General features: G+C 33.9%; 1 protein-coding gene across 2 annotated transcripts; it reads right to left on the reverse strand.

Moving 5' to 3' along the window:
• Positions 1-4,026: 4,026 nt before the first annotated feature.
• LOC110736778 lies at positions 4,027-12,823 on the reverse strand. 2 transcript variants are annotated; one of them, XM_021917079.1, is made up of 6 exons: positions 12,492-12,823; positions 11,692-11,848; positions 11,541-11,605; positions 9,523-11,256; positions 5,086-5,239; positions 4,027-4,775 (listed from the first exon to the last, which is right to left on the reverse strand). In XM_021917079.1, the coding sequence occupies exons 2-6, from the start codon at positions 11,792-11,794 to the stop codon at positions 4,192-4,194; spliced, it is 2,640 nt and encodes an 879-aa protein (XP_021772771.1). In that variant the 5' UTR covers positions 11,795-11,848; positions 12,492-12,823; the 3' UTR covers positions 4,027-4,191. The 2 variants fall into 2 exon arrangements, with proteins under 2 accessions (XP_021772771.1, XP_021772772.1); XM_021917080.1 differs by having other exon boundaries at positions 12,479-12,823.
• Positions 12,824-14,115: the final 1,292 nt, after the last annotated feature.

Raw genomic sequence — 14,115 nt, forward strand, 5'->3', positions numbered from 1 at the left:
GAAAAATGATGAGTGAAGAAGAAGCTAAATAAAAGGGAGGTATTGAAATGAAATTACCCTTGGATTTGGGGTAAAATAACGAAAATGCCATTGGGAATTTTTGGGGTGAAATAATTAAAAAAGGGATTTTCCGTACGGTGCTGTTGGGTTTATTTTTATGATGAAATTGATGAGGCTGTTTAGATTCTTGGAATTTTTTAAAGTACATAATATTTGCCCCTACAAGGCTATAAAAGTAAATTATGTGTCTAGAATTTTATTATTGCAAAAAGTTTTTTGATTATTGTGTTTATTTTTTTTTTTTTCTTCTTCCACTTTTTAGCTTGCTTCTTTTTGCCCTAGTGTTTAAGGTTAAGAGGAAGATAAAACAATAATACTCCTAATAATTACTCATCTTTTAATTGAGGTGGATAGGAAGCAAATCTAGGGTGTGTGACAATGGATATTAATATCAGTAGTTAAATTTCAAATATGGTAATTGCTGTATTAGTTACATTGTAAGCTTTGTAACATTGGTTGGTAGTTTACAATCTAAATTGAATATGGTCAACTTGTTTAAGATAGGTTTGTCAGTTATATTCTCCTTAAATTTGATTGACATTAATCATTGTTGCCGTGTTCAGTAAAAAAGTTCAAGGTAAGCTCCACGTGTATGATGGTGTGTTGGGTAGTGATATTGCTTCATTTCATTTTATACTTTTACAGTTTCACTTACACGCAAGTCTCAAGGGCCAATGAAGGCTCTAATCAATTTGTGTTTAACAATTGATGCAAGCATAAGGATGATACTTATTCCATATTTGCTAAAAAAATCAATTATTGCAAAATTTTCAATTAGACTATACTACAAATATAACCAAGAAAATTTTCAAAGATCTAATTCTCCTTCCAAAAAAAATTAAATACAACTAGGAAATAAAATTAAATCAAGGGAGTAAAAAATCAAGTGAAATACGAAATACGTATAGAATAGAAAGAGAATAGAGGGAAGCACGTTCACGGCCCGTGTGATGTCACAGCCCTACCACGCTATATATCTAATCCACCTGCAAAGGTTGTTGTAGCATCACGTGCTCTGTTTCCTACTACTCTGTTCTCACTTCCACTTTTCTACCCTACACCCTCCTCCAGATTCCAGAACCTCTACGTCATGCACGTGGCAAATGCTCATCAATCTACACGTTTCGATTTGCTAGTTTGTTGAGGGTTGATTTTAGTATCGTACACCTGACTGTACTGGATCAATTCCTTCATTGGATCCTGACTCTTGTGCAACCCTTACGAGGAAGGAGGTTATTTCATTAATTAATTTAATTATGATATTTTTATTATTTTAATATGTGTTAAATTTGTATAAAGTCAATCTAGTTTTAGATGTTTATATTATTGGAGAGCTACTAACTTGCATTATTGCATAGTACTCCCTAATCTGTATTAGGGTAGGTTAAAATTGATACTCCTTTCGTTTTTAAAAATTGTCATTATTTTCATTCTGTGTTAAGTGACAGATAATAGATATTATTTGCTCAAATTATAAAAGTTTGAGGTTCGAATTCTATCAAATGAGGGTGTTTGAGGGTGATCTTAGAATAAATTTGAATAACACCAACCAATCAATCGAGTGGTGTTATAATAAGCAATTAATATTCCAATGGGAAATAAAAACCAACTACATAAATACAAAGCACATAGTTAGTTTCAAACGTCAACTTCATTAACAAAAATTGCATTAATGAGATCGGCTATGGAATATCAGAAATGAATAAGACGTGTGAAAAAAAAAAGAAGTGAAGACATGAATGAACTACAGTACTTACACATAGAGTTTAATGAACATAGTTAATTCTCTTTAAATTTTATTGTTGATAGTTACACTCCTTCAAAATTCAATTGTTTCCTCATTGCTTTATGGCTCAGGGGTAAATAATGATGACGACTTACAAATACTTTAACCAAGTAAGATAACTATGAGTAACATTTATTGTCTTAGTGACAAATATTTTTGTACTCGTACCTTTTTAGTTGGGTTTATAATGTGTTAATTAAGCAACCAATAATGTCAAATAAGCTTAATGTAGTTGGTAAGAGAGTTGTTGAATCATCCCAAAGTAATCTGTAAAATATTACTCGTTCTGTTTCATAATAATCACACCATTAAGGTATACGCAAAGTTTTAAGAAAATTAATGAGACAAATAATACGAGTAAAATAGCAGTGAATCCTTACATAAGAAAATGTTACACTTATTATGAAACGGACATTAAAGAAAAGTGTTGTGATTATTACGAAACGGAGGGAGTAAACATTTGAGTGCAAGAAGCAATTAAGGCTAAAGATTAAACACCATACAAAAAAATCGTGAGAGATGAAGCCTGATTGGTAGTCCGGGTTATTTGTGTCTAACTTTAATAAAAACGAAAAGGAAGACAACATTAGGATTAGTTAATTAGGGGAATATGATTAAAGCTTATAGGTAATAGCACTTAGGTAGTGTCCCTTTTCAGTATTCTTACTTCACCCTAGAAAGAAGTTAGCAGAGAACCAATTTTTTTAAGACTTTGTTAATATTTTACTAATTAAACTTTGTCTTATTAGTAAAAATTACCACTAACCAAATCTAGGTATGTATGTCAATGAGGTGGTGTCTTATTCCAATTACCAATAAGTTGGAGCATTAATCTTCCAACTATTGTCAGTTTATATTTCTGGTAGCTAGCCTAGTATAATTAGAAATAGTAGATTAATATAGTTGCTATTTTGAGGAACATTTATGCTCTTATTGGTCAAAAAATAATACATTTACTGTTTTTTTTTAGGTGGTATCTTTAATTTTCTGCCATAAAATTCAATTTCAACCCTGTTTATTTTTAATGAAGTCAGAAAGTTACTACTGTACTAGCTAACTAGCTACTGCAGATTATTCATTTATCAAAAATTTAAATTTGGAGAAGTGAATGCATCAATATTGTCAACATGATAAAGTTAGCTAATAGTTGTATGATTAGTTAATAAAAATCTTTGTTCAAATTTTGTAACAATGCAATTTTATCCAAGAAACTTTACGTAGTAATTTATAAGGAGTAAGAGTCATTACCAATTTACCATTTAGTTGGCAAGCGATTATAATATTGGTGATGGTTATAAATTACGTAGTATTTTGTATTTGTTTATGCTAATGTCTATTGCCCACACCCAAAAATTTATTTTCTTAAGTTTTCAATTTTGTTATTACTTGCACAATTGTACTATTTAAGAAGTTGTAATGAAAAATTAATTATTAAGAGTATGTGATTAGGATAAAGTTCCATTATATGATAACTGCATGACTAGCATGAGACTTTCCTTTCAAATTTGTACTTTCTTTGAATAGAATTATTTGTTAATTCAACACTAAATTCACATCGTATTCTCGAGTGTAGGTACATTTTTTTCTTAGAGATGTATTCTCTCTTTATCCTCCTTATTGAAATACATATACATATACTGCATACTTTGTAATAATCACATCAATACATAGACCAACAAGGCAAAATCCAATTTATTCAGATTTTAGGGTACAAAAGAAGGAATAATATTGATTAAGATTCTTTGAACAACTCTTAAGATGCCAAATTAGTACCACAAAGTAGTAAGCAAATGAAGGACCACTACACCACCCTACAAAGGGGCCAAGTGAAAATGCTAAAGAGTACAAATACATGTTTTTATCATAAACCCAGCTTGTATTAAGTGCTGCTTGCATCATTATCACACATTTTCATGTCTACCTTATTTCCAGCACTACCATCTCTCAAACATCATTTCCATTGATTCTCTTACCTCAAATTATCTGTAATGAAAGCTCTAGGAACTTCATGGAGATACCTTTGCTAAAACCTCGGTTCTCAGCCGAGAAGTTCAATTTCTCTGGTGTACCAGTTGTGTTTTGATCTTACTGAATTTAAAAGTGTTAAGAACATGCATTTGAGTAAATTGTGATACAAAACTACAGTTATATAAGCTGTAAGTTCTCTGATGATCAAAGCGAATAGAAAATGATGCCATTTGCATTGAGCGAATTTCTTCAAAAGAATTAATTCATCTACCACATTACCATTAAGAGAGATGTAGGATCAACTAAATGATCTGTTCTTCTAAAAATTGTACAAAAGGGTTAGGATGGGTTAAATAAGCTTACTATCTAGATGGCCTCTATACAGTTAGGTCAGCAACAAGCTCGTCGATCAAAGATTCTACTATTTCTTTCTCAATGTCAATTCCCTCTTCCAGTGATTCAATTTCAAAATCCAACCACCTTCCTAACTGAGTACTCATGTCCAAGTCCACAAGCTCATCTACTATTAAATTTCCCATGTTTTGCCAACCTAAAATCTCTTTATACACTTCTTCAGTCAACCATTCGTTTTGAAGCAGCATTCCCCATTTCTCCCATGATTTGTAGCTCCCAAGGAAAGCCCGTTGGTACTTTGCGTTAACACTTTCGGTAACACAGTTGAACAAAATTCTCCGTTCAAGCTTGGAACATGGTTCTGCAGTCCTGCCTGATGTACTTATCAGATTTTCCAACAGGTCAAAGAGATCAGGATCTATAATGTTGAAATCTTCATCCAACCTTAATCTCTTCAATCCAGCATAGTGAAGCATGTGTCTTACATATTCTAGTTCCCAATAAGATGCATCAATAAAATCTGACTCATCTTCCCGGGGATGGATACTTTCACTTGACACGCAACTAGTCACTTCCTGAGATCGAGGAGACGAAGGCTGACAATGTCCTGCAAATCAAATAGCATATATTGAACATCAGTTGCGTAAACACATTCATTTTGTGATGAATGGATGCAATTTGACCAACTTATCACATAAGTGCAATTATCCAAATATCATTCTATGTCATAAGATAAATTTAGCAAATGACATCTAACCAATACAGATCCAAGCAGGGATACTATTTAACTTTAATGCGACAAATTCTTCCTCAAGACTTTCAGAAGAGGATTTCCTCACAACAGCATTATCCAGACCTTGACTGTTATTTTAGCTAATCATAATCTTTAATGCTAGACCATGGTACATAAAGTTTACCGTGAGTGACATCACTTGCAGTAGTTGATGACATACAACTTCCGGACATTGAACATTCTGGATTTGAGATATTAAGATGTTCAAGATGAGAGTCTCCGCTCGCTTCAAATCTGTTAGTGCTGCTAGCACTCTGCTCTTCAAGACCTCCAAAATCCTTTACAATATGAAGGGAATCAAGAATAATATTAGAACATGAAGTTACATCAGAATAAATAATGAAATTACAAACTCAATAAAGTGAGGGCCACAAAATTTTACAATCAGGAACACTTCAGATACCAACAAAAGAATATTTGACAAAGTTGTTAGTGATAAGGGTCATGGAGTAAAAAGAGCATACTTTAACCCCTAAAATCAAAGCGCTTAATTCATGTTAGGACGTGTAGCCACAGAATTTGGCATGCAATAGCTGATTGGAAATCTTAATGCATCTAAAACATATGCACAGTTCAAAAACAACACACACAACTCCAGCAGCTGGACGGACAGTGCATATTATTAGCTGAAGAAATACTATTAGCTGAAGAAATACTATTAGCTTTCGAACTCATAAGATTTCACATGGTAAAGCCCATAACAAGAAACAAGCTCCCAAACTTGGACTTAGAAGAAAAAAGGGAGAAAAAGACGAGGCAATATGCTGGAAGTCATCACAATACTCCTCCCCAATGAAATACTATTAGAGTATTAGTACACATAGGTAAAAAGAGTAGTACTAGTGTGTAATTCTACCACAACACCCCCAGCATGAAGGGGGAACAAACAGAAATGGTAAGGAAATATAGAGTAACATTTTTTTCTAGAGAGATAGAATGAACAGCTAGCTCGCTCAATTATTTCCCTACCCTCATTATCCTTGTCCCTTAAACCATTTGATAATAGGTATATTCCCAATTCTCAATTATTTCCAAACCCTCTTTATCCTTGTCCCTTGAACCATCTATAATAGGTATTTTCCCAATTTCCAAAATTAATTAAGTGACCAACCCACTTAGTAGTTAGTACTTCAAAACTGGATCTTTGTCGTAAATCTGAAAATTATAGTTACCTCACAAAGTTTACCCCTTTCAGTGGTATGGGACTAATGGGAGGTGACAAATACTAGGGTAAATGTAAGTATGTAGATTGCAGTGCCTTGTGCAATACAAAAATGCTACAAACTTAATAGCCTCTATCTTTGTTCTCTTCTAATCAGGCTATCAAACTAAGCGATTTTCTTTCACTCGTACGTTATACTAGATCTTCTTCAGCAAGGAATCAGGCCAAGAGTGCATTATATATGCTATACTAGAAGAACATCAACAACATACACTACCAGAAAGTGTAATTTGATGCCTCATCCAGAAACCATAGAACTAGAAATCTTATTCTCCTACAGAAAGTTGGAAGGAAATTATTATACATCAACTTGCTTGTTGAAATCTATGGCCTTTTTAGGACATATATGTTACCAACTAAGTACCAATAGAGATTTTCTTTGCATATACTGGATGCACACATCACCTCTTCATGATAAAAAACTAAAAAAAAAAAAAATCATTAAGAGCATTATATACTTTCTTATTTGATTCAAAAAGAGGAATTGCATCAGTACAAGAAAGAAAGGCTTCTTGAAAATAACAATTTTGTAAAGTTGTAAACTGTCTACCATAAGTCCAAACTGGCATGTCATAGTATTATGTGGTTTCTTCTGATGTTGTAATGTGTAAACTGATGCTATTAATGCAGTATGCTGATGTAGTGATGTGGATAAAAATCTACAGAGAGGGGTCATCTTTCTTTAATGTACTATGTTTGTTTCTGGAGAACAAGCTGAATTTTTTTCGCTTTCAGGTTGTTTCAAGAGGAAGAAAGGAGCATTTTCTTTTTTACGTTTGTGGAAAATAAAGAGCTAGAGAAACAGCCAGTTGCAGTACCAGTCTATGGTTGTGAGACTAGATGATATTCTATTTCTGTATAAACTAGGCCGTTAGATGCTTAACGTGGTAAAATTTATAAGCAAGATTTGTTAATATGAGCACAACCACATTCTAAGAGCCTACCAGGATCAATCCTATGGGACTTGAAGATGCAAGATATCCCCTTATAACCCCTTAATGGGATCATAAAAGTCAATATGCCACTGCCAAATCCCTTCTTTACTACTCAATTCTAATCCAAGTAGCAAAATAATCAGCAGTCCTTCAGCATGAACTGAAGCATCATCCATTCATCACAAAATGGATATGTTTACTAATCAGCGAGAGACAACATATTATAATTGAAAATTATAGCAAATGATCCCACAGAGGAGCATTGTTAGGACTTAGGAGTTTAATTTGACAAGAGCCAAATATAAGGTAAACAATATGGTTGGCTTGACCACAGTTTGGTAATCCATAATACATGGGCGCTACAAGCAATTGGGGAGAAAATTAAGGACCTTGTTGTCCATGATCTACATTAAACCATTTAAGAACATCAAACTAACGAGTAGTGACCATAAAAAGAAAAAGGGTTGACTTCATGCCCTTTTTCTTAAGATATGGAAACAAAAAAAAAAAAAAAAAAAAAAAAAAAACAGAGTCGGGCATTTGACTATCGATTGCAAGTTACATATACACCATACTACCCACTCCACATATAAATGTGGTGAACTGAGTGCCAATTGGCATTGCCTAGAAAACTATACCACTCTTGAAAGTTTGATCTTTGTAATCAACTGGCTAATAAACCTTCCATGAATCCATGATTCTTGATAGCTCTCATAAATCTTTAAGTTTTATCGAGTTTTGGAAAATCTCTTAATTTCTATCCTTCTTGCAAAACACAAGTAAAATGTCCACTTTTCCTTCCCTCCTTAGAGAACAAAAATATAGAAACAGAAACTGAAAGACCAGAAGAGCACCATCAAATAACAAGTTGCACAATTGTAAGATGTCTATATCAAATCAATCAATCAAAGCTTTAATCCCATAAGTGGGGTCGGCTACATGAACCAAAAGTAATTATTCCATATAGTCATCCACAAAGATCTTCTTCCTCCATCCCTTACGATCAAATACCTCATTCTCATGCAGATCCATTTGCTTCATATCCTTCCTAAGAGACCTAAATCCTTCCGACCAAGTCATTTTCGATCTCCCTCTACCTCATCTAAGCTCTCCATGATCCCACTCTTCCACTCTTTGTACCGGTGCACCTTGAGGTCTCCATCTTACATGCCCGTTCAACGCAGTCGTAAGATGTCTATCAAACATGAAAACTAAAAGCAACTGATATGTATTGACTAAATGCTTCAATCACCTAAAGCAACTAGGAAAACAAGCTAAAAACAAAACAAGAAAGAACTAGAATATTTTTTCTTTCTAATCCTCTTCATATATATATAAACCCTCCCCCCCTTAAGTTCCATCACTAATCCTCTCCATCCAGCCCATTTCCTCCCTAAAACTTGAACTCCTCATTCGCGAAATCTAGGGTGTCTCTAGTGGCAACCGAGAAGAGGCCAATTAGAAAGCAAGGAAACACCTCTTTTCCAGTGCCTATGTTTCTAATTTGTATTAGGTCAACCTGCAACAACAATTTTTGCTAAGTGAAGCGATTCCAGCCCACCTCAGGTTCTCTCCAACTGTAGCCGCTTCAATGGGCTTTTTGACGGGGTAATGACAATAATGGCGATACAACACTTGCCAAAGCTGACAGCAGCAGGATCATGAACGGCAAAAAATACATAACTCCTAGGTCTATTCTCACACATGCTAGATCAGCATGGTCAGGCTTTGATTAATACTTAGAATAATAAGGGAAGAGGAACTGGATTAGCCAGGGGAGTGTCTTCTGCTGACTGTAATGAAATCAGATAAAATTTATGCCCACACTATGGTTTATTGAACATGTTGCTGATTCTCAATGATCGTAGTTGTTATATTTAGATTTCTTACTTATATTTTAATAAATTGAGTTTACTATATTAAAAAAAAAAGAGCATATTGGGAATCACTAAGTTCCTCAAACATTGCGAATTTGAAAAGAAATTGCCCATTGCCTATAAAAAAAAAAAAAAAAAAAAAGTATAGAACACTTAACTGCATAAATTAAGAAACAAATATCTCATGCCAGAGAATGCCATATTATAATCAACTACTCAAAAAAAAAAAAAAAAAAAAAAAAATCTAAAATCTAATCAGTGACCAATGCTTTGTGCAATGAATGAACTCTTTTACATCCAAGGAAGATAAGAACCCTGAATCCCCGATCAATAAGTGCCAAAAAAAAGTCGAATTAAATTCCAAAGCCTTTTGTTCCATTAACTCTATTAATTAAGAACGATGATAAACTCAAGATAGCAGACTATAAAAAAAAATCTGAAAAATAGCTAATTTTATCTTTAAAATGATAAGAGATTAATGCATGAGAAATGCTTAGAAGGAAGACAAGCAATGACCAGGAACATACCTCCCAATTCTGGCTTGTTTTAGTTATCATAGACGAAGAGAAATCATCATCACATGTAGCACTTGTTTGATCTTCATCAGACCAATCATCATGATCCATTGAAGGAGCTACAGCATCTTGTGACAAAATTGATTCAGACAAGCAAGATACACTGTTTGTATCAGAGCATTCCATCATCAAATTAGATTTGGTTGACCCAATTTTATCAGTTAATTCCCTGAGCTTTTGCTCCAAAAGAAGGCTTAAAGAACCACTATCAATCAATTTTAACCCTCGTTGTGGTGATAAGGAATGTGTATCAGATTGGACATGATCATAAGAATCAGCACAAAGATGATGATGATGATTGCTTCTAATGGCTTCAGTAGTAGATGGAGAGGACTGAGATACAGGTTTTTTTATGGGAGAGGTGAAAGTGAAGGAAATTACATCCATGTCTTTCCTTGAACTGCTTTGAAGTGCTAGATCACGTTGTACAGCTTTCTCATCACTGTTTTCTAGCACTTTCTCACTTAAATTGCTATCTTTGGCAGAAAGCTGCTTGCTTCTTGAGATTTTTTTCATTCTATTCAGTGAGGGCCTCTTTTCACTAACACCATTCAGTGGAGGTCTCCGGTCCACTAAACGAGTGGTTGCAACCTTCTTTGATCCATTTTCAGCATTCACAAAAACTTTACTTACAATTTTACTTGGACCAGCACAGCTATCTCCTGGAGGTAACTTTCTAGGTTGCTGATCAGAGTGTGAAGTTTTGGCAGTTGATTGGTCTTTGTGAGATACACTATTCTGCTTCTCGTTGTTCTGTCTAAGCACGATAGAACTCTTCTTCCTTGGCGTCCTAGTCGAACTGACCTTTTGGGTATTTGGCTCTTTCTGTTTCAGCTTCTTACGCTCCTGCTGCTGACTCCTGCTGTCACTATAAGCTGAACCAATTGTTTTCTGCACATTGGCTTTATCTTGGACAGGCAAAGGAACAGACTTACCTTTATTTTTTGCTTTTTGTGAACCACTTGCTTGTGAACTCATAATATTTTTAAACAAAGATTTTCGAGTAGACCTTTCAGAAGTAGTTCCTCTTACTTGCTGTACAGGAGCAGCCAGCTTAGGTGTCTTGGGGGATTCAGGTAGTCTAGAAGATCTCTGTGCAGCTTCAATTTTTTCTTTTAGATCTTGATACCTAAAGGACGATGAAGGAGACCCCAGAGATGAGACTTTGGACCTCCCAGTAGGCTGAGGAGAAGAATCAATAATTCTAGCAGCTGTCTCCATAATATAAGCTGCATCCTTTGTAGGTACAAACCCTGGACTCTTGATTGGTGACAAGAGCTTATGATGAGTGATTGAAATTGGTTTGGCTGACTTTGGAGGCAATACCTCAGTCTGAAATCTCTCAATTGGCCGGCCATGAACCTTCCTCATTCTTGAATCCACTAATTTCCAAGGGTTACCCTCCACTTTGTTAGGAACGTAGCTATAGCCCATAATATGTTGCTCAAATTCATATGGAGTATCATCTTCAGGATAATAAGAGCTCCCAATAGCACGAGGTTCATAAGATGCAAAAGAACTAGCCTCGCATGAAGCTGTGGTAGGCATAGAGTCCAGTCCCATAAGTCGGGCAACCACCCCGGGGGCTTTTGTTCCATATCCATCATCCCCATTTACAGATGATGTGGAACTATAATTACCACTTCCTCTGAAAGAAGAACAATCGCCATTCTCTGACAGCTCCCTCTATAAGAAATTTTATCAGATTTAATATCATTCTTAAGTGACAAATACAATAAAAATCGGAAATGTTGGTCTAGGTGCAAACACAGGCATGACAATGTTGGTCTAGGTGCAAACACAGGCATGACAATATGTGAAAAGATGTAAATGTATGCCCCATGTCTCTATGACATATGTGCATGTGAGCTAATATGGGAGCTCTCACTTTGACTCTGTTGCGAATTTGTGATTCCTAGCAAATTCTTTACATGTGATTGAACGAAAGAGGAGAGAGAAACATGACTCACCAATAAATACTGAGAAATGGCCAAATTGTCAACACTATCCTTCCCTTGGCTAGATCCTTCTACATCTAAACAGGCAGCAAACTGTAAGTAAAAGCATAGCCCCAAAGGAACATAAAATGACTGGCAATTAGAACAAGGATGATCTAATTACCAGATAAATCAGACTTGTTAGAGAATAACTTTTTCCGGGATTTAGCATTCCAATCGAACAAATAGAGGAAGCGCCCCTTCGAACGTTTTCCCTCAGCTGCCATCTCCCTCCCACAGCCCCCTTTACATTAACTTATGGTCCCAACTGACCACTCTCTCTGCAATAAATCCACAACTTCATGATGTTTGTATAACATTCATTCAAAGGTGATAAAAATGTAATATTGAATCTCATTCACAATGTTGTTAGCTCCAGATTCTGCACCTGGAAAAATTCACTCCATATACTCGATTTATTCCATAATAATTAACATTGTAAACCAATAACTTGCATAGCAATATAGCATTATGTACTTTACATATTTTCTAAGACTTCACATATCCAACCCACCTCTAAAACTAATTAAATTGAAACCCTAAATCTAACAGCGCATAAGAGCAATATAGCAGAATAAACCCTAATCAGCAGCAACATTGCTCTACTTCTTCAAGTTAAGCTACTGAAAAACAAAACTATAAATACAAACAAACCCAAATCAACAGCTACATTGCACTAAGTTTTCAATTTATAAGCTTCTAAAAAACCCAACTTTATATTCAAACATACCCAAATCAACAGCTGCTACATTGTATTAATTTTTCAATTAACAAACTAATTTTAAAAAACCCAACTTAAATTCAAAAAACAAGTTCAAACACCCAAAAAATTAATTAAAAAAATTCAAACCCAGAAACTTTCCTGATTTATAAACAAAACCCATAACTCGAAAAGATTCAAAAAGAGTTACCCAGAAATCTTACACAAATTGCTGAAGCAGAAACCACTCATTTGACCCAGATCAAGAATGCCCTGAAGATGCAAAATTAGGGTTTTGGAAAAGGGGAAAGAAGGAGAGAGAAATAGGAATTTCCGTTTATGGTAAACGAAGACGGAGCTTTGGATGAGCAATAAGTTGAGGGAAGTAGTAAAGAACAGTCAAAAGTAGCAAAAATGGCAGGTGGGTTTTTCGATTGAAGGAGATTAATGTTTGATTTTTTAGAACAAAATTTTAATTTTTATATTTTCCCTCGTAAACAAGAATGCTAATAAAGTATTTTAGAGGAAATTTAAATTTGAATATGTAAATGTATAATTTGAATAATTTCTTCCTATTTTAGTTTCTTTGGATATTTGATTGGCTGGCTAAGGAGGACATCAAAGGATTAAGACCCTTGAGTCCCACCATCAATGTGTTATTGTTAGGTGGCAATAATCAAAATGAATTGGAAAATAATAATTTTTGGTCAATTAATATAAAAATAAAACAAACAAAGTATGAACCACATTTTTTGTTGGTTTCTTGACAATTTATTGTGTAAGTATTGAACCAAAAGATAAGCTTAGCTAGATACCAATGAGAAAAGAACAATCCTTTCAATTTTGGGAGAGAATATTTGGAAGAAATGAGACATGTTGAGCTTAATATTGTTTCATTATTTAAAGGAGACATAAGTGTGTAGATGCTTTTGATTTTACAATATGAAGTATGTTTTGTTTAAGGTCACAAACTCACAAAGGATATTTGATGGAAATGATTTTACATTATTTTTTTTGAAACAAATCAATTTATTAATCAAAAGCAAATGATTTTACATTATATATTGGTCATCTATAAGATTTTAGATTAATCTAGTTGCTTTTTTAAAAAAATGAGATTTTTTAAAATTAATTTATGGTATTGAAGAAGGTATAAGCTTAATTCATTTCCACTAATTAAAACTTATTTTAGATAATTTTAATGTGGATGACCCTTAATATAAACTTATGAGATAGGGGTCGATAAGATTAGATAAGATAAGAACTAAAAAATTCAGATAATGACTAATGTCTAATAATATAAAATAATACATAGTACGGAGTAATAAATAATTGAAATTCAAGATAAAAGATAATTGCCTTGCAAACATGAGAATTCATATATAAATATAACGAATGAAAAATAGATGACGATGAAATGAGTAACAAATTTGGGATATTATTACTCCGTAGTACATAATACTTCGTATTAATTATCAGCCAACCCATCATTAATACAACCCAAACCCACCCAATGAAATGATCACCAATTCATTGACTCATTGTAGTGCTTTTGTTTCAATATATGAAGATTAAATGATTCCTATCATGTCATTCATACAAAATATGGAGTTTTACTAAGTATTAATCCTAATTCAACTCATTAATTCCTTATCTTTCATACGAAATACGGAGTACTACGGAATAATTGCTCTATTAAGGATATTCTTCATTCAAAGTTTCATTCAATTCATGATATGAATACATGACTAAGATGAGCAAATTAAAAATGTGAGAAGCAATTAATTTATACACATTCTACTAATCCGTTCTTAAAACATTGTCCCATAAACTAAAGATAAATGTCCC

The sequence above is a fragment of the Chenopodium quinoa genome, unplaced genomic scaffold, assembly GCF_001683475.1.
Source record: "Chenopodium quinoa cultivar QQ74 unplaced genomic scaffold, ASM168347v1, whole genome shotgun sequence".
Classification (NCBI taxonomy): domain Eukaryota; kingdom Viridiplantae; phylum Streptophyta; class Magnoliopsida; order Caryophyllales; family Amaranthaceae; genus Chenopodium; species Chenopodium quinoa.